The 18,746-nt window shown below is 39.2% G+C and overlaps 4 protein-coding genes across 7 annotated transcripts; 3 read left to right on the forward strand and 1 right to left on the reverse strand.

Moving 5' to 3' along the window:
- Positions 1-939: 939 nt before the first annotated feature.
- On the forward strand, positions 940-7,200 carry stx16 (syntaxin 16). 3 transcript variants are annotated; one of them, XM_077530400.1, is made up of 9 exons: positions 940-1,378; positions 2,859-2,870; positions 2,978-3,085; positions 3,155-3,295; positions 4,400-4,562; positions 5,022-5,110; positions 5,444-5,587; positions 5,701-5,781; positions 5,859-7,200. In XM_077530400.1, the coding sequence occupies exons 1-9, from the start codon at positions 1,253-1,255 to the stop codon at positions 5,964-5,966; spliced, it is 972 nt and encodes a 323-aa protein (XP_077386526.1). In that variant the 5' UTR covers positions 940-1,252; the 3' UTR covers positions 5,967-7,200. The 3 variants fall into 3 exon arrangements, with proteins under 3 accessions (XP_077386526.1, XP_077386527.1, XP_077386528.1); XM_077530401.1 differs by lacking the exon at positions 2,859-2,870; XM_077530402.1 differs by lacking the exon at positions 2,859-2,870 and having other exon boundaries at positions 940-1,333.
- A 639-nt stretch (positions 7,201-7,839) lies between these two features.
- LOC144023919 (EEF1A lysine methyltransferase 3-like) lies at positions 7,840-10,046 on the forward strand. The gene is made up of 3 exons (XM_077529867.1): positions 7,840-8,014; positions 8,098-8,209; positions 8,972-10,046. Exons 1-3 carry the CDS (start codon positions 7,853-7,855, stop codon positions 9,364-9,366), a joined length of 669 nt encoding a protein of 222 aa, XP_077385993.1. The 5' UTR covers positions 7,840-7,852; the 3' UTR covers positions 9,367-10,046.
- Positions 10,047-10,907: 861 nt separating this feature from the next.
- LOC144023370 (uncharacterized) lies at positions 10,908-17,341 on the forward strand. The gene is made up of 3 exons (XM_077528692.1): positions 10,908-11,005; positions 11,095-11,198; positions 11,948-17,341. Exons 2-3 carry the CDS (start codon positions 11,116-11,118, stop codon positions 15,501-15,503), a joined length of 3,639 nt encoding a protein of 1,212 aa, XP_077384818.1. The 5' UTR covers positions 10,908-11,005; positions 11,095-11,115; the 3' UTR covers positions 15,504-17,341.
- Positions 16,045-18,584, reverse strand: cnpy2 (canopy FGF signaling regulator 2). 2 transcript variants are annotated; one of them, XM_077528695.1, is made up of 6 exons: positions 18,485-18,584; positions 18,179-18,291; positions 17,987-18,102; positions 17,130-17,327; positions 16,884-16,980; positions 16,045-16,686 (listed from the first exon to the last, which is right to left on the reverse strand). In XM_077528695.1, exons 2-6 carry the CDS (start codon positions 18,282-18,284, stop codon positions 16,643-16,645), a joined length of 561 nt encoding a protein of 186 aa, XP_077384821.1. In that variant the 5' UTR covers positions 18,285-18,291; positions 18,485-18,584; the 3' UTR covers positions 16,045-16,642. The 2 variants fall into 2 exon arrangements, with proteins under 2 accessions (XP_077384821.1, XP_077384822.1); XM_077528696.1 differs by lacking the exon at positions 18,485-18,584 and having other exon boundaries at positions 18,179-18,478.
- Positions 18,585-18,746: the final 162 nt, after the last annotated feature.

Genomic DNA, 18,746 nt, shown 5'->3' on the forward strand with positions numbered 1-18,746 from the left:
CGATTGGCTGGCAACCATTCCAGGGTGTACCCCGCTTACTGCCCAGAGCCAGCTGAGATAGGGTCCAGCACCCCCCGCGACCCTTGTGAGGAATAAGCGGTCAAGAAGATGGATGGATGGATGAATTATGAAGGAGGAAACCAGAGCACCCAAAGAAAAACCTCACAAGAATAGGGAGAATGCACACATCACACAGCAAAGCTGGCTGATGTTTTTTTTTTGTTTTGTTTTTTTTGTTTTTTTAGTATCATGATTATTATGATTGTGATGTTGATTCTCATGATAATGATGATGACGATGATGATCGTGATTATTAGTAGTAGCAGCAGCAGTAGTAGTAGTTCATGTTTTATTATTTGATATTTATTGTTATTGATTTCTTGTAAATCATATGTAAATAACATTAAATTGGTTAATTTTACAGATACATTTAACAATTTTAAATTTAAAAATGCTTTATTTTATTATTGTAAATAAAATTAAAGGAATAGTTAAACTATTTTATATGTAACATTTAACATTTTTAACTAAATCATGGGTTATAGCAATTTGTTGTAAATAAAAAAATACACATGCTGTCTACTTGACATGTTTAACCTGTATTAAATAATTGTTTGTTTGTTTGTGTGTTTGTTTTTACTTTATCTACAAAACACCTGTCCCATTACAGTAGTATACTGTGTAATTAAAATTATACATTTAAAAACATTAATTAAGAAAGAGTGGAATATTTAATTAAAACGATCAATTCCTCATGCTTTTACAGTTAGTTAGTTAGTTAGTTAGTTAGTTAGTTAGTTAGTTAGTTAGTTAGTTATTTTAAACCTTATCAAATGACCTGGCCCATTACAGTAGTACACCATATGACCAGTAGGTTGCGCCAAATTTTGGTTTTAACGCCAGCTCTGGTTCTTGACGTAGTAGAATAAGAACGGCTTCACGCAGACTCAGGTGTATACGTCTTATCATTTCCGGTATCAGTTGGAAGAGGAACGACGTTGCCAATTTGAAACTAAATCCACATTTTCGTAGGGGTCATGTTTGTTGAATATGGCGTAAGGTATTAGAAATAATATAGATTGTATTACGACCCTTTATTATTGGCGTTGGATCGCGAGTTCCCCCTCATTATATTTCACAGGCAAGGCTAATGCTAATGATAGCAAGCGGTGAAGAGCTGCAAATACAATAAAGACGAAGCCGAGCCGCACACACTTTTGCGTCCGTGTGTAACACTCGTAGCTATCGAGTCATGGCCACTCGGCGTCTGACAGATGCCTTCTTGTTAATGCGGAACAATGCGATCCAAAACCGGCAGATATTGGCTGAGCAAGTGAGTACAAACGACCCCCGTCTGAGTACACGTAGCAATGCTGCGGTGAGTGGTCTGCATCGTTTTGACATTTTACTATTATGTGTGTGTTTGCATTATAGCCAGTCATACTTGTGCTAGCTAGAGTAGAATGAGTGTCTAGTAAAGGTAATTAGGGCAGATTCCTGTCATTGTTATTTCGTTGCCACGGTAATTCACCTCAGGACTGATTTATGTGTCAGTAGGATAATGAGATCAGATTTTAATGTTAGCCTACAAACGACGACATTCAAGAAATATTGATAGCTATCTTTAGGTAAATCATGTGAGGACCCGTTTGTACAATCTGTAAGGGAACAAAAAAAAGGCTTTTCTTGGAAGCAGCTGCAATTATTTGTTAATGAATATTATTGTAATTAAAAAAAGCGAAGCATGGAGAGTCTCTGCCACCGAAGTAGGTCAATAAATATCCATGCTGTTTTCTCGTCATGGCTGCTTTATCTTTTTGTAGTAAATATAGCTTAAGCTGCCAGAGAAATCTGCCTTTTCCTTGATGCTCAATTGCTCACACTATTTTTTTGTTGTTGTCGTCCAATAAAATACTAAAAATGTCTCCCAATAAGAACACCAGGGGTCGTAGTTTGTTTGGCTGCATCACTCTGTGGTAAATATTGTGTAAATTTTTGAGAAAGGAGAAGCAGCATTATTACAGATGTACTAAAGTAAAACATCTATTGTGAATAAACAACATACATGTTAATATATATTTTTTAATTTCACAGATATGTTCATTTATTTAATGTTGTATTACATTTATTATATTCTAAAGACTTCAATTTGGACACCGTGTCGATTAGAAGAATTTTTTGATTATTTTTTATTACTAAAATTAAAATTACTTTATCGACCAGTTGGTGGGTGGGCTCAAGTGCTAAATGCTGCTATATATTTGAGCGTGTTTATCGTGGCAACTGCAGTGATGAGCATGAACATGTTTGAACCGAGTGCTTTCTGCACTGAAAAAGCAGGAGACCACAGAAAGCCTCTTCATTATTTATGTACAGTATTCCTGATTGTCCTATACATGCAAACAAACAGGCCATCCAAACTTGATGTTTAATGTCTTGTGTTGTCTGTTTAATCTGCTGCCGCTGTTGTCTGTATGTGCAGTATGTATTGGCTGCTTTAAATATGTCACAGCCAAGTAACACAGTAAACAAACATGGTTAAATTGTTTGTTTTCTGTCTCAATGTCTGCTTTGTGCCCATTCTGCCCTAATAAAATCATAATTGGTGTTGATTTAATGTTAGGATGTTTGTGCTTTTGGGGGGTTCAGCTGAATTCAATGCAGTGGAACAAATGTTTATAAATATAAAATATAACTCATCACTATGTCTACAGACGCTGTTTATATTGTTATAAAGTAATTATTGCTGGTGTTGCTTGGTGGGCATTGCTGCAATTTCTGGGGCTCACTTCTGTCCTGCTTTCCTTTTCCTCCTTATCTGCTATTGGATGGAACCGCACTGCTATCTGCCAATCTAGGAACTTGATGAGGTACCATTATTTTTGATTTATGGAACAATCATCCCCGGTACTTGGAGCGATGCACTAAATTGATCCCTCATTGTAGAAATTGGGAACAAAATGATCTTGTTTTCCAGTTGGCTGACGATCGGATGGCGTTGGTGTCGGGGATCAGTCTGGATCCCGAAGCGGCCATCGGCGTCACCAGGAAGTTGCCCCCCAAATGGGTAGAGGGCATCGACGAGGTAACCCGGTTTAGAAATTTCCAGAACTCATCCTTGATGATGTCTGACAGCGCTTTGGATCCTTTTCAGATCCAGTATGAAATCTCGCGGGTTCGTCAGAAGATGAAGGACCTGGCTTTGCTTCACGACAAGCACATGAATCGACCCACGCTGGATGACAGTAGTGAGGAAGAGCACGCCATCGAAATCACTACGCAGGAGATCACGCAGGTACGCAGCTGACTGAATTAAGTATGAGCCATTCACAACCACGGCTGCTGCACATTCGTGCAACTATAATGCAAAGAATTAACTAGAATTTACAGTAAATAACTGGCAAAAAGTTGCCAGCTAATAATTGTAAAATCTGTTTATTACTGTAAAAATCAATGACAGCATATTACTATATATTTTTTTTTGTAATTTTTGTATGTAATTTAGCTATTGTATTCTTTAAATGTAGTAAATAAATGTAAAGAATACATTTCCTTACTGATTAAGACTAATTTACAGTACAGAATTGTAATTTATATACATGCATTGCTGTAATTTTAGCTAATTATTGTAAAATCTGTTAATTACTGAGATTTTAATAATTAGTTGATAACTTTTTTTTTTAAATCACTCAAGTAAAGCCAACGCTAGTTACTGTAAATTACTTACTGTATTTTAATACAGTAACTAATTTATATATAGTAAAAATATATAGAAATTTGACAGTAATATGTTGTAATTGATTTTTTTAAAAATGCCGGCTAATTATAAAGTCTGTTAATTGTTGTAAAAATCAATAACATTTTACTGGAATTTTTTACTACCGGACTGTATTAAAATAATGCGGTAACTGTAATTTACTGCAAGGAACTGTAATTTATATACAGTAAAAAAATATATATATACAGTACAGTAATATGCTGTCATATATTTTGACAGTAATTAACCGATATTATATAATTAGCAAGCAACTTTTTTTTAAATCAATTACAACATATTACTGTCAAATGTATATATATTTTCTGACTTGACTAATTGATTTAAAAAAAAAAAAAAAAGTCAGCAATAGTTATAAAATCTCAGTAATTAACTGAGAATTAGCTGAATTAGCTGGCAACTTTTTTTTGGCCAGTCATTTACCTGTACTGTAACTTCTACAGCCAATTCTTTACGGTGTATTCAGTTTTACTTAGTTGGTCCAAAATTGTATTGTTTCTTGACTAAAAATAATGCATCTTAGTTTCTGTGCAGTACGCTTTGGTGTGGTGTGAGATTTTTCTCAATATAAAATATGTCGTGGCTCAATTAAATTGGGGAAACACAACTCTGTGTTGAGTGCAGATGTTCCACCGATGTCAGCGAGCCGTAACGGGCCTGCAGTCTCGTTGTGGCCACTGCACCGAGCAGGAGGAGAGACTGCTGAGAAACGTGGTCTCGTCTCTGGCGCAGAGTCTTCAGGAACTGTCCCTCAATTTCCGGCACACGCAGTCCAGCTACTTAAAACGTACGCTTTATTAGCACAATATACATTTATCTGGAAAGTGTTTGTTTAAAGTGAAAGTCAACTCAAAACATTTATTTATTTATTTTTTTATATAAAAATGTGTTCTATGCAGCCTCTCTAGTCGAAACATGACAATGATCAATGTTGCTCAGGGTCTCAGGTAACAACCAATCACAGTGCAGCGTCAGAAAACCGCTAAGCTGTGATTGGTCGTTTCCTGAGCACTGAGCAACTGTGATGTCATCTTCAGTCGACAGCAAGTGGCAAAATGGCCGCACCCAATGACACCCAATGACATTGGGGGTGGGGAAAGGCTGGATTTTGCTTCATATCATTTTCCACAAATGTAATAATATTTCATCAGAATGTCATGTTTAGACTAGTGAGGTCACATTAATGTCAAGAAATGTTTAATGTTGACTTTAAACTTGTTGAACGTACATGAAATTGTCATTGCAGGTATGAAGAATCGTGAGGAGCGATCAAAGCACTTTTTTGACTCAGGACCATTAATGGAAGAGGACGAGGATTTAGCTTTGTATGACAAGGTGTGTGACTCTTTAAAATGCGATCAAGAATTTCAGGTGAACTGAAATAATGTCATTTAATATGGGATGGTGAAATATTAGCTGGGGAATTATTTGTACAGGTGACCTGCATGCAGAAAAGAACAATAGCAGAAAAATAAACATTGGTTCAAGCATTCGCCAACACACTGACTCAATAGGGTGGGGACAAAGAAACAACCTCCTTAATCCCTCCAATATTCACTAAATATTAACAATTATTGTGCTGCTAAAATTATCTCCCTATTCATATTAAATAGTAATTCAGTTGCATACTTCACTTTGTGCACTCAAAATGTTTCCCATCCATTTCAGGGCTTCACAGACGACCAGTTGATGCTGGTGGAGCAGAACACAGTCCTGGTGGAAGAGCGAGAGCGCGAGATCAGACAAATCGTTCAGTCCATCTCCGATCTCAACGAGATTTTCCGGGACTTGGCTGGAATGGTGGTGGAGCAGGTGATTACTGCACATCAATCCCTGTGGATGACGTATAAAATGTAGCGTTCCAAATAGCCGAGCTCCTGCAAAATTCTAGTTGTAAAATTGTCCGGACGCTGTTGTTCCTCAAGGGCACCGTTCTTGACAGAATCGACTTCAATGTGGAGCAAGCGTGCGTTAAGACAGATGATGGCTTGAAACAGTTACAAAAGGTAAAAGTCAGTTGACGCGGAATATTTTGTGACATCCAGTACCGTTTATACATTTGATGGTGTTTTCTTGCTTGCAGGCAGAGCAGTACCAGAAGAAAAACAGGAAGATGCTGGTCATTTTGATCCTCTTTGTCATAGTCATCATTCTAATTATTATTCTTTTTTCAACCAAGTTCAAGTTTTAATCTTGCATTCCTTTTGCTCTCTGTGTGAGTGTTTGTCGTGGACCTCTGCTCGAAACCAAGTTGATGGCCTTTCACACCAAACGGGAATCATGAAATTCCATGTCGGTTTTCTGGTGTGCTTTGGACTGAAGCGAGGTGTTTTTGTTTTTTAAATCCAACAATCAATCAACAGTCTGATTGTGACTCACATGTATACGTCTAGGCTTATACTTGACCGTGTTGGCATATCTGTCTTTCTTTCTCAAGAGAAAACACTTTACGGCATACGTAACTGGACAAGCATGTGTTGTGTATGTTGTAGCAGCAGAGTGGTCTCTGCGTGATTTCCATGTGAAAATGGGGTTCACATATGTAGAAAAGCAGTATTTTACTGTTAAAGGCTGGGAGAGCAGCAACAAGCAGTACTGTACCAAATTATTTCTGCAGTTCATTTTAAAATGACCCATTTCTAATCCAACTGTTATTGCTTTATTATTTTTTGTGGCCCCTGCATTAAGTGCTACTTTTTTTCTTTTCTTTTTTTTGTACTGCAGTTTGCACATGAGGCCTGAGCAAGAGGAAGGTGTTGTGGATGTAAAACTACTGTCCTCTGTATGATGAAATGAATTATTTATTTTTTAAAACTACAAATGATCAAGAGGAGCAGAATTACTAAATCTTAAATATCCATGTTGAGCACTCCAAGCAGGAAACTGTGATCCAACCAGCTACATAAAAACCGAGTTATGTTTTATTTTGTTTTTGCTCTGTTGATCTATAAAGACTGATAGATGAGGAGCTTGTTTTGGTGAATCTGTAATCCACAGTCGGAGTGGCCGCTGTCACAAGTGTCCTTGAGCAACACACACCACCCCTTGTTGCTCCTCGTGTCGTCAGTGGTGTGAATGAGACTGGCCACCATCATCAGTAGCCTGAAATCGGGGTACCAAGTTGTCAAGCCTGGCAGTTTTACGTCTTCAGGAGCCACTCTGCAATGGCAGAATCAGGACTTTTCCCACCCGCTGTGTTGTAAAGCACTTGACAATGTCTAGTATTTTACATGTCAAGCAAGTATGACTGTGTGAATAGCACACTTGTCATGTGAAGGTAGAAGCTTTTCAAAGCAGCTCGTTATTTGTTTTTTTTTACGACACAAACCGTTTATGTCATTAACGTGAAGCTCAATGTGAAAAATGTGCAATTGGTACTCGTGCGGATAATTTTTAATAAAAAAATAAATAAACCTGCAACATGATGTCGAAGCTTGTTTTTTGAGTGAGCTTTATATATTTGCCTTTTTTTTATTATACCAACGGAATTCATGTTGTATTATATAAAGTAAAGAATTAACGCTGAAATAAATTTAATAAGTAGAGTTGAGTACCTTTGCCAACTATGGTTAGCGTAAACTATCGATGTCGTTCCGATGTACATACAAATCCGCATTAAACGAGCACTGTCGCATATACGGATTTATATAAACTATATAACCCGAATTGTTGAATTAAATTTAGCGCTGGACTATGTTGTTGCCTGGGATAAATTATTACTGAATACGTGTACAATGTACACGTGGAGCTATGGTGACCCGGAACATAAACATCATTACCTTGCCTTTCAAAATAAAATATCAGCTATTCAAAAACAATAACATATTGCGAATCTTAATGAATTATTCTTAATTATCGTGTTTAATACACTTACATATTTACTCGGATCTTGCGAGAACTCGACTGGAATCCATCGTGTTTAACCTTCTGCTTTTCGTCAAAATGGTTAATCGACGAGTTTAGCTAGCTAGCCAGCTAATGCTAGTTGACCCGGAAAATGTTTGGACTACACTTTAAACATGTTTTTTTTTTTCTTAGAAAAAAAAACAAAAAACAAACTTCCATCAATAAAGCACGATGAGCTGTTGCGTGAATGACGATGACCCTTTCCCCGCCGACGAGTGTTTGTTCGCTGACACGTTTTCTCAGGATAGCGTTTATAATTTAATGGGCCAGGAGCTGAGAATCATCCAGGTTTTTGGTGCAAACCTCGGTGTGGCTGCGCCCGTGTGGGAATCAGTGAGTACTATCACCATGTCGACTTTACACATGTGCAATTGCTGAAAGCACACCCGGACATGTATGTGTCCGCGTGTGCACAGGCGCTGCAGTTGTGCCGATATTTTGAGGAGCAACGTGTGGAGTGGTGCGGGACTCGCGTCATCGAGCTGGGATCGGGGACTGGTGTAGTTGGCATCGTGGCTGCTCGCCTCGGTATGTAACGTCACACACACACACACATTGGCACGTTATACAAATTACACATTTTATGTGATGTCACGTCGGGTGACAGTCGCAGGATTTTTTTATTTTTTTTTAACATTCTGTTAGCTTTTATTTAGGTTGTCCTCACTTTAGAAATTACAGTGCGTTGTTTCGACGTTACTAACGAAGAGTAACGTGGCACAAGAAGATGCTCAGTTTACTCCGTACAGAGACGAAAGATGGCATATAAGTTAGAACTGAAGAATTTTTCATACAAGGTTTATAAGTTTGAATTTCAATGTTAAGAAGGTCACACAGTGAACTGGTTGGTTGAACGGCCGAACACGATTTAACTAATGACAAAACAACAACAACAAAAAAGTACAGTCTGGATGGAACCTATCCCAATATCTGCGCTGGAGAAACTGCGCCTCCTGGTGTTTTTATTGAAAAACAACATTGAGGTGGAACTTTTTCTCTTCTTTTTTAATTAACCACAAACAGTGCAATTGTGAAGTAAGAAGTGAGTTGCCCTGACCGCTTTAGCTATATCATAATGCAAAATATTCTATAATATCACATCATATAATACCACACCGATTTATAAGATCTTGACCTCCACCAGCAATGTTTTTGAATTAACATTGAAACTTTTTTTTTTTTAACTGTCATGTAGCCCTAAGTTAATTGCTGTATGAAATAGTAAAGTAAAATTACTCACCATTCAATGACACCTGATAAACAAAACTACTTTTTTTTTTTTACTTATAGGTGCAGACGTGACCCTCACAGATCTTCCCGTGACTCTTCCACAACTTAAGGCCAATGTCTGCGCAAACATGCCATCCAGCGGTTGGCCCTCTGGCCCTCCCACTGTCCTGCCTCTGTCCTGGGGTGAGGACCACATGAAGTTCCCCTCAGACTGGGACCTGGTGCTGGGCGCAGACATCGTTTACCTCCCCGAGACGTATGCGCTGTTAGTGGACACGCTGGCCCACCTGTGCAAGAATAAGGCTGTGGTTTATCTCTCGTCCAAAATGCGCAAAGAGCACAAGACGCCGAGTTTTTTTGAAGAACATCTGCCGAGGAGATTTTATGTACATCTTGTGCACCGTGACGACAATCTAAACAATAATATTTACAGAGCATCTCTTAGAAAAGACTAGTACGGTGGAGGTTTTGCTCTTATTGGATTTGTTTCCACAGCGAGTTATGATTGAACTATTTTGGATAACAAGGGACCGTCACATTTTCACTTTTATATATTAATTTTTTTTTGTACATTTGATGATTTTAGACTAATTAGGTGCAAAAGTGAACATGGCCTATGTCAGCGAGACAAAATGGATGAGTAGATTTTAGTATTATTTTACAAAGAAAGCACATTCCACATTTCATGTTGGCCAGTTCAAGTTTACTTAATTCTCTTGAGGAATGATGAAAATAATCTTCATGATGGAGGTAACGATTGTAGTTGTATAACTACTTATTGATGACTGTTGATTGGTCAGATGTTGTAATTTGATATTCAAATTAGAGATGGGCATTTGATTACATTTCCATGAGCAACTGCAGGGAATTCCAGTTTAAAAAAGGCAAACTGTTATTGTTGAAATATTTTTCTTTAGAAAAAAAGAAAAACAAAACTGTTACAGAATTTTGCTTAAAACAAGTACTGCATCCCATTTTGCGTTAAGGTACACATTTTTTCGTATTAGTCTTAATATACTGTAGATGTGATATTTGATATGACGTTTTTAAATGTTTTCAGACTTCAGATGTTAAAATGCATGAATTTGGCTCTTTGAAAAAATATCATTTACACATACAATTTTCTTGTGAAATTATCAAAATGACTATTAAATAAAAACATGCATTGATATTAAAATTTGTACTGTACTTTGTACTCTAAATATGTCGTGGCAATATTCTTGGCCAGGAAGTGTCAGATGCTCAGGCACGGTTTAGCAGCCACAAGTTGAAGCAAACACCACGGGAACTCTTTTAGACGTGCTGTTTGATCATCTGGCTCACAATGAAAGGGAAAAAGTCAAGTTGAGTTTGAAATACAGATGTTCAAATTCTGACAGTTGCAATTCCTAACTTGACTTTTTAGGTGTAGAAACTTAAACTTACCTGTTTCAAATTGTATACTAAAGTTCTATTGTAATGTTTTTTTTTTGTTTTTTTTAAATAGACATTTGACACCTATTTACAATGATCACTCCATCCCCACCAACTATTCTGTCAACATCAACAGATTGCTTGGCCTCTGGCCCGCTGTCTGCTCTTGATGCCTCATCCGCTCTCTCCCTCACTCTGCTGATGCACTGACTTTCTGTTCAACAAAAGGAAAGCCTGTTTGTCACGCTGGAGAGTTCCGAAGAAAAGGGAGGCGAGGCATCCGCTGGCCTCCTCGCCGTGTGCCACAATCGAGCCGACAAAGCAATTGATCCCACCATTTCCATGCAGCTTCAATCACGCTGACCAGGCCGTTTAGTCATCACTCAATGATTACGTAGACTTGTAAACATGTAGGAATATGGGCATCTTTCATGACAAATGTAAAAATTAAAATTTTAACACCTTAACCTGTTGGTTAGACAAAGTTCAAGTGTTTTTGTGGTCTCGGGTGAGCTGTTTTAAAAACACCTGATTGCATAAAATGAGAGGGAGGTGACGGGAGTGTGTGTGTTGAGTGGGAGGGAGACTGACCACCACCCCCCCTTTAAAACTAACTGTCCTATTTGGACCTCTCATGTCATACTTGACACGCAGATAGGAAATTATAATCACAGTCTGAAGGTAAGTGTAACAATACAGTAATTATTTTTAATAATAATTGTAATTGATTAAATGTATAGATTTAAAAAAAAAAATCCTTTCTATTTTAGATCAGGTAATCAGAGCACATTATGGATTTATGGCATAAGAATAAAGAGCTGCTGCCTCAGTACACCAGATATGATACAGTTCCTGGCAGAAATTATTCACTTAAGTAAGTATTTACATACGGTAAGTAATATTGCCTGTTGTTGTTTTGTTGCATTTTTGCATTCTGGGAGAATAATATGTAAAATAATAAGTGCAGACTGCCTTGAGAAGCAGATCATATTTTAATTGCATGCTTTATTAATGTAATGGACAGTTTTTAATAGTTATTTTATTTGGTAGATGTAGGCCAATAGTTTTTTTTTTTTTTTTAAATAAGAGTACCTTAAAGGCAAAAAAATGTCTTATTTTAAATATTAAAATTAATTTTCCAATTGTAAATAATGTCAGTAGAATTAATTGCCAAACTGTGGCCGGGTCGTCATTTTTAACTCTGTTAACTCTTTTAAGGAAACTTTTTCAATATATATTTAAAAAAACAAAAACAAAAAAAACTGTTGATAACAAAATCACTAACAAAAATACAGGAAAACTACCAATCCTTTAATGATATCATTTAGATCACTGGAAAGGGATAAATACAAGCTGACATGTTTTAATTGTCAGAGAAATGTTAAAAAAAGAACTGAACTAATGTGTAGTAAAACTTAAAAATTAAATATTTTGTGCCCATCAGCAACTCTAATGTTGACTGAAGAACACAAAGTTGTGATGGTGTGACATATGAATTTTTTTGTGACTTAAGAGACATCTGTGATTAAAAACATTGGTAAAATTCCTTTTTGATCCGGTAGTGTGAGAGAAAGACATCATGGAAGATAACGTGACATATTTTTCATCTCTTTATCCACACAGTCATTATGACAGACATCAGGCAACATATTACCCTGCAGACAACCATGAAGAGCAGCGGACTCATGTCAGAGAGTCCAGCTACTGGACATTACCGAGATCAAGAACAGGAAGAACGCTACTGGATCATACCAAGTGGCCTGAGCCACAAGCCTCTACTTCTCAACACCGTTTTATTTGGGGTCAACATTCTCAACAGAACATGGGGGACTACGAGTCTTGCGCTGCCAGAGAATGGACAACAGCTGGACAGGTGGTGGGAGCATACGAGAGAGACAAAATAAGAGAGGGATGGCAAAGGAGGTGGGAGCCTTCCAATCCGGTTCGTTACAGAGAGTCGTTCAAGAGGGACAGCAGTAGCTACAGAGAGCTGGAAGCCTGGGCTGCTCGTTACAGCCATTCCCTTCCGAGGAGGAGAAGGATAGAGGCAGAGCTGAGGGGGGGCTACCATGGGTTGCTGGAAAACAGACGAACCGGGATAGAGTCTTGCATGGTTTCAATGCAGCAAGTTGGACAATGTGCAAATACGAGAGATGATCCGGGACAGCGGGAAAGAGCAATCAAGCAACAGACCTATGGTCCACCGCAAGCCCCTAATGCGAGCCAGGTGGCGGACATAAAAGGAAAGATCCAAACAAGAATGTTTAGTCAGCCCCCTGGTTATGTTGCACCTCCTCCTTATAACAGCCCACATAAAGGTTCACCAGTGATGCCCCACAGTTGGGAGCAATTTGAGAAGACACAAAAGAAACCAGACATAAAGCAAAAAACGAGCCCAGAGTTGGAAGAACACACCTATCAAAGGAATCCAGTCCACAAGGTCCATATTCCACACGAGGTTTTGGCGTGTCCACAAACCTCCCAAGAAGTTAAGACAAAAATAATCCAGGAATCTTCCTCAAAAGTGATCGAAGGACGGAAATTCAGATTAAGCAAGGAGACAGGTGGGATGACCATCTTTTGTTTAGTGTCTCGGATAGCAGGCCCAACGGAACACCCATCCTTCACACCTTGTGACCAAGCAAACACTCCAAGGACAGAGCTTGGAAAATGCGCACCCATCAGTAGTGAAACTATCCAAACAACCAAAGTGGCAGATGAAGTAGACCATAAGTCTGTCACACAGATGTCTGCCCTGACCTTTGGCGACAGAAACCTCAAACCAAGAAAGACGACACCAAGTTGCGTACAAACTAGACTGCCAGAGGAAGAACTACCAAAGAAAGACAAGACAGCTGTATGCCCTTTCAAAGAGCACACAAATGATGCAGAGTCTACATTTGAGAGACGAGCCACTCAGCCGGTACCACCTGTGTCAGCCAAATATCCTTTGTGGAGGGAGCCAAGTTTAACAAGAAGGACCCTTACGCAGAGTCCACTTGACATGGAAGTAAGAAGACTCGACATCAAGGAAGGTCCTGAAACTGTGGAGGGGAAAGATGTCCTTGTAATCGACACAACGTGTGTTGTTGTCAGAATGGAACTCATTAAGTCTCCCAAGAAGGAACACGTTCACCTCTTGGGATCCACTATGAACACAGAACAAATTCCAGAACAGAGTCTCGCCTCTTCTAGCCAATCCTGCGGTCTCCTCAGCCAAGAGCTGCATTCTGATCAAAACAATGAATTAAACCCCTTGGCAATGAACAAAAGGCCTAAGAACAACCACAACCCAGACCATGCAGAGACGACTCTTGAGAGTGAGAATGAAAACACGACAAGGGAATCTTTCGAAAAGAGAGCTGAACGAATCCTTGGTATCCACCTTCATACAACCTCACTTCCTGACATGTCCATGAAAGATGCAAACAAGGAATTAGATTCACCTGGAGTGAATGACAGTGAAATAAAAGGGAAGCTATTGAAAGGGACCATTGAGGAAGAGCAGTCACAGAGCCAGCAAGACCAAAGTACAAAAAGGATGTCTGGCTATGAGGATGTTGATTGTGATAACTTTTCAGGATCCCAACAGCTGGTGTCCAATGTGTTTAAGGAAGATGAGACTAAGAGCCAATTTGGAATAAACAATGTAGATCAGTTTGATGTGATGCAAGGTCCTCCAGGTGGGTCCACTCAAGAAGTGGCCAACCCTGAGCAGAGTCAAAATAACAAAGATGTCACTCCACCTCCTGTCCTTCCTAATCCTCTCTCAGTTGCAGCCTCAAAAGATATCCAAGAGTCCAATGTTAATCTTGCGCTATCACCTTTAGCTGTTCAGTCACTCTGCTTCTCAGAGCCAGAGATTGACGAAGCTCTAGATGCTGAGTCAAGAGCTCTTGATCCAATAGAAGATCAGACACTTCAACCGGGAACCACATCTTTGCAGCATATGCCAACTCTGATTCCCATCGCTCACCCTTCCACTCTTCCTTCTGATGCAGTAACTTCCACGACAATGTCTGATAGTGAGGTTTGTGAGGAAGATCAAGCTGAAAAGGGACCTTCACCACAGCATGGTGAGCTCAGTGATGTCCCTCAGGAATCTCCCAATGATAGGACAGATGAATTGGTGATACAACAGCAATTACGATGTTGGCCAGGCAAGGAAAAGGCCATTAATATTGCTATGGACTTTCTCGACCAGAATCCTGGGATATCGCACGAAAAACCTGCAGACTTCAACACTGAGGAGAAACACCTCTGCATTCAGACTGAAGAAGAGAACAGGACATATGATTCAGATAAGCATTCAGAAAAAATGACTCCAAGACAAACTGAAAAAGAGGTCAGCTCTTTGGACTTCCAAGAAGTAGATGTCAAGCCTAAAGAGACAAATGCGGAGTCGCCTGAGGACAGTAAGGATTTGATCAATCTTGAGGGACAGACAGCAGAGTGTCAGAGTGACATTTTACCAACTATGAAATCATCTCCTCCTTTACCTGCTGACACAAACCATGAGGCTCCAACCCAAACTTACACTCCACCACAACAGTCAAGAGAAGATTTTGCCCCTCATTCAGAAACTGAATCAGCCTGCCCTTCAACTCAAAACCACAATTCTCCTGTTGAACTTCCTGAAACTCTCTCTGCCCTTCTGCTGGGTTGCACCCCTTGTCCAGAAAAGTCTTTGCTGTTTCCACCTCCTCCTGAGCAAAATGGAAGTATCCCCCAGGGAGCAGAGCTAGACTATCCTAACTCCCTGTGGGACGCCGTGAATCGCATCAGGAAGCACACAGCTCCTGACTCTGAGAACGAAGAAGAGGAGGTCTTTGAGTTTTGGGATCCTGAGAGTGTAGGTGTTGATTTAGAGCAGGGAGTCTTTGAGGAACTCGGGGTGTTAGCGGACACTGAGATTGCACAAATAATGCCGCAGCCCTTGCATGAAGAGGACACCCTGTCTTGTAGTAGCACTAGCAGCCATGACTCTGGGGACACGGTTATTATAGCAGATGAGGATGATGTGGAAGAAACAGAGGAAAAGGGTGGGAGGTGCTGCCTGGTTGAAGTTGAACATAACATTGCATGTGAGGAAGACGGAGATGAGAGAAAATATGACGAAAATGTTAAGTACCAAACTGCGGACGACAGTTTGACAACTAAAGACAAAGACACTATGTAGTGCAATTACAGCATGGGGAAAATATGTGTTTCTCGTCCTAAGGAGAACGTTTTTTCATCTGAATGAAAACATTTTTCTTAATGTTGTAATGAGAAATTTTCTCGTTCTAATGAGAACATTTTCTTGTCAGGACGAGAAACGTCTTTACCTGCAAGTTGCAGCTTATTTAGCAGACTACACGACTTCTGACTTTTTAAATGTTTCTCAGTCACAACATAATGGTGACGACTTGCAAGTAAAGCATCGATGTCCTTATAATAAAGTCACAGGTGGAAATATCAACAAACTAGCTCATGAACTGTCATTTTAGTCATAAAAACAGAATGAAAAAAAAACAAACACTCATTTTAATACAAGATGTTTTTTGTAACTGGATAGAGGCTGAACTGTAGAAAATAATTGTTTAAATATAACATATTACATTTATGAGCAATACACTGTTCTTAACACCACATTGGTGATTTTTTTTGTTTGTTTGCGGGGGTATGTATAAAGAAACTATTGTCTATCCATAATTTCCCAGGAAAGAAAGCAAAGCAGGTGCAGAAATCTGACAAAGTTTATATAAAAATTCGGTTGTTCATACAGTTGAAAATAGTAGAAAGCAAAATGTTTGGTGAGTGTGAACAGTTGTGAAATGGATTCAACAATTATGTTTTTGTTTTGTCTTTTGAGGAGGTGCAAACTGCAGACATACATAACTTAGTTGCTTAATTTACCAGAGGTAGAAAAGTCCCATAATTTAGATCACAGAGAACCTAGGAGGGAATTTATCTACATCTCAAAGCATAACATTGTACCTTCCATTTTTATATAAGCATCCTAAAGCAGGCCGTGTACTTTATGAAAACTCCTGCAACTAAAGGGTTTGAACAGCGTTTCACAGTAAAAAATAATGTGCTAATCTAATTAAAGAGACATACTGTTGATTGTGAGGTAGAGACATAAGGGATGAATGAATAATGATGAAAAACAACCTCAACACAAACCCCCTATTCTCCATGAGTGACACAACTTCTGAGCATTTGAAATCTTGTGGAATTTTATACATGACAACATCTTTCACCTCCGTCGCCACCGCCATGGCGTGAACCGGCCATTATCCGCTGAGGAGAGACGGCCGCCATGGCGCGAGGATGTCAAAGTTCATCATGTGGGATTTTCAGAGCATGGTCACAAAGGTCTGGTAGGGCATACAATTAGAATACAGTGAGAAAATAAAATGACAAATTATTTGTATTAGGTTATCATACTTTTCAACTATTATGTTCATAAGAATATGAAAAATGAAAATATTTGATTGTATATTTATTGACCAACAGATGTCAAATGTGCGATGTAGCTTTTGTTGTCTTTGAAAAACTGTATTTATACATGTACCTGTCCGCTTGCTGCAGAGTTTGTCTTTGACGTTTTCAGTCTCGTGAGAGAAGAATTCGATGAGTTCATCTTCGTGCTGCTCAGCAATGGCTTCACACTGCCGCAAGATGACAAGATATGTTGTTTCACGCGGAAAAAAACTCATGGTATGGTAATTTTAATGATGCATTTTAATGAAACTTTACTTCATGATGGAACGACAATGAAAAAACTGAAACCACAACAAAAATCCTGAGAGGATCATACCGCAAATTTTAAACTGCCGGTGACTCTCGAGTCCAGCGTCGCCTCTGATAGGTCCATGGCTTCACCACTGCGAGATTTGACCCGAATGTAGGATTTCCTGTTGTTGGCCGAGTCTGTGTGCTCGCCATAGTCCTCCATCCTCTCACACACGCTCTCCAGCAGCTCCAGGAGGTTTCCCTCTGAGCGTGCCAGAGGAACCTGATTGTATTTACAATGATTATTTACAATCATCTAGAAATTAGGCATTTTCTTTTTCATATAATTTCACATTTCTCCCCTCAAAATCACAAATTTTCAAGATTTGCGTTGTCATTGATTTGAATGTTACAGGCAGGTCACCGCTGCCAGATCTGCCCTTCAAAGTCTGCGCTCATGCCGAGGCTTTGATAATAAACAAAAGCTCTGTAGTTACGTCCTATTACCAAACTGAATATCAAAGGTTTAAAGGAACACTTGCCTCATTGAGCCATTTTCAGCAGTAAAAAGTTAATATTTTGGCCAGAATTCATTTGATAACTTAATTATTTTTCATATACAATAGCTTTGTCAATTAGTTTTTCCACTTGCTGTCAACTGAAGATGACATCACCTGTCCTGAGGAAATAGGTAATGCCCAATCATTGCTTACTTATTTTCTGGGGTTGGTCAGAAATTGACAGTTGTTACCCGTTTCCTGAGTACAGGTTATGTCATCTTCATTGGACAGCAAAATTAGTTTTTAAAATTTTGAACTGTTCATGGAAAATAACGACACATTGATTATAGACAAAATATTATCTTCTTACTGTTGAAAATGGCTCAATGAGTCACACGTCCATTGGAAAGCCATGATTGATGCAATTAAAAAGCACACCAACCTCCCTGATGGACTGTGTGCCGTCTGGGTTGATTCGAAACGAGCCTGTCTGGATCATTTTCTTGGGGTCAATTTGGGAGATGGCATACTCCATCTCGTCCACCAGAGCCCTGCAGGCTGCATCATTTACCGTTTATTTGCACACATTCAATGGCGCATTCATAAAGGATGTCAGGCGCAGGGAGGCACCAACCTCCACATCGGATGTCTTGTCCTTGTCTGGCTGCCTGGCAGGAGCTCAGCAGGAGGAAGAAGAGCACACAGGTTGAAAGCAGGAGAGCCACTTGCCTTTGCCTCATGTTGCGTCTATTTAACACAATCGTGATGACAGGGGCTGATGTTACATCAAGCAGACACGCTCACGATGCTGAAGAAGTTAGCCGGCTTCCTTTTACCAAACGCTAGCATATCTGTGAGAAAGCCTGCCCCAAATTATGCGAACGCTACTGAAACATACATTTAAAGTGTGGTGGAAACACAAAGTTAGGATGAAACTCACCAGATGCTGGCGGTGATATGGGAGAGTTGGACGCTCATCTTGTTCGGCGAAATGTGGTGACGTAGCAAATGTGGCGCAAAAAAGTCAATATGGAAGACAGCGACCCCGTGTGGCCGGGATGACGCTTCCACTAAATTATGCTGAAAACAATGTAACAAGGTACATAGTTATTGTAATTGAGTACATTTTCACATATTTGTATTCTGTCACTCTAAGAAAGTGTTTAAGAGATCTTTTCTAGATGTCTGTACTTTGTACTTCA

Source organism: Festucalex cinctus, chromosome 8 (genome assembly GCF_051991245.1).
Source record: "Festucalex cinctus isolate MCC-2025b chromosome 8, RoL_Fcin_1.0, whole genome shotgun sequence".
Lineage (NCBI taxonomy): Eukaryota > Metazoa > Chordata > Actinopteri > Syngnathiformes > Syngnathidae > Festucalex > Festucalex cinctus.

What these genes read in the sequence shown, in the direction of transcription:
- cnpy2 (XM_077528695.1), bottom strand. Translation starts at nt 18,284, where the DNA reads ATGAGGCAAAGGCAAGTGGCTCTCCTGCTTTCAACCTGTGTGCTCTTC. An exon ending in GCACACAGTCCATCAGGGAG is followed by an intron (nt 17,328 to 17,986) that starts GTTGGTGTGCTT and finishes AAATACAATCAG; the next exon opens with GTTCCTCTGGCACGCTCAGA. An exon ending in CCGGCAGTTTAAAATTTGCG is followed by an intron (nt 16,981 to 17,129) that starts GTATGATCCTCT and finishes ATCTTGCGGCAG; the next exon opens with TGTGAAGCCATTGCTGAGCA.
- stx16 (XM_077530400.1), top strand. Translation starts at nt 1,253, where the DNA reads ATGGCCACTCGGCGTCTGACAGATGCCTTCTTGTTAATGCGGAACAAT. An exon ending in GGGTAGAGGGCATCGACGAG is followed by an intron (nt 3,086 to 3,154) that starts GTAACCCGGTTT and finishes GATCCTTTTCAG; the next exon opens with ATCCAGTATGAAATCTCGCG. An exon ending in GCAGTCCAGCTACTTAAAAC is followed by an intron (nt 4,563 to 5,021) that starts GTACGCTTTATT and finishes TTGTCATTGCAG; the next exon opens with GTATGAAGAATCGTGAGGAG.
- LOC144023370 (XM_077528692.1), top strand. Translation starts at nt 11,116, where the DNA reads ATGGATTTATGGCATAAGAATAAAGAGCTGCTGCCTCAGTACACCAGA. An exon ending in GGCAGAAATTATTCACTTAA is followed by an intron (nt 11,199 to 11,947) that starts GTAAGTATTTAC and finishes TTATCCACACAG; the next exon opens with TCATTATGACAGACATCAGG.
- LOC144023919 (XM_077529867.1), top strand. Translation starts at nt 7,853, where the DNA reads ATGAGCTGTTGCGTGAATGACGATGACCCTTTCCCCGCCGACGAGTGT. An exon ending in CTGCGCCCGTGTGGGAATCA is followed by an intron (nt 8,015 to 8,097) that starts GTGAGTACTATC and finishes GCGTGTGCACAG; the next exon opens with GCGCTGCAGTTGTGCCGATA. An exon ending in CATCGTGGCTGCTCGCCTCG is followed by an intron (nt 8,210 to 8,971) that starts GTATGTAACGTC and finishes TTTTACTTATAG; the next exon opens with GTGCAGACGTGACCCTCACA.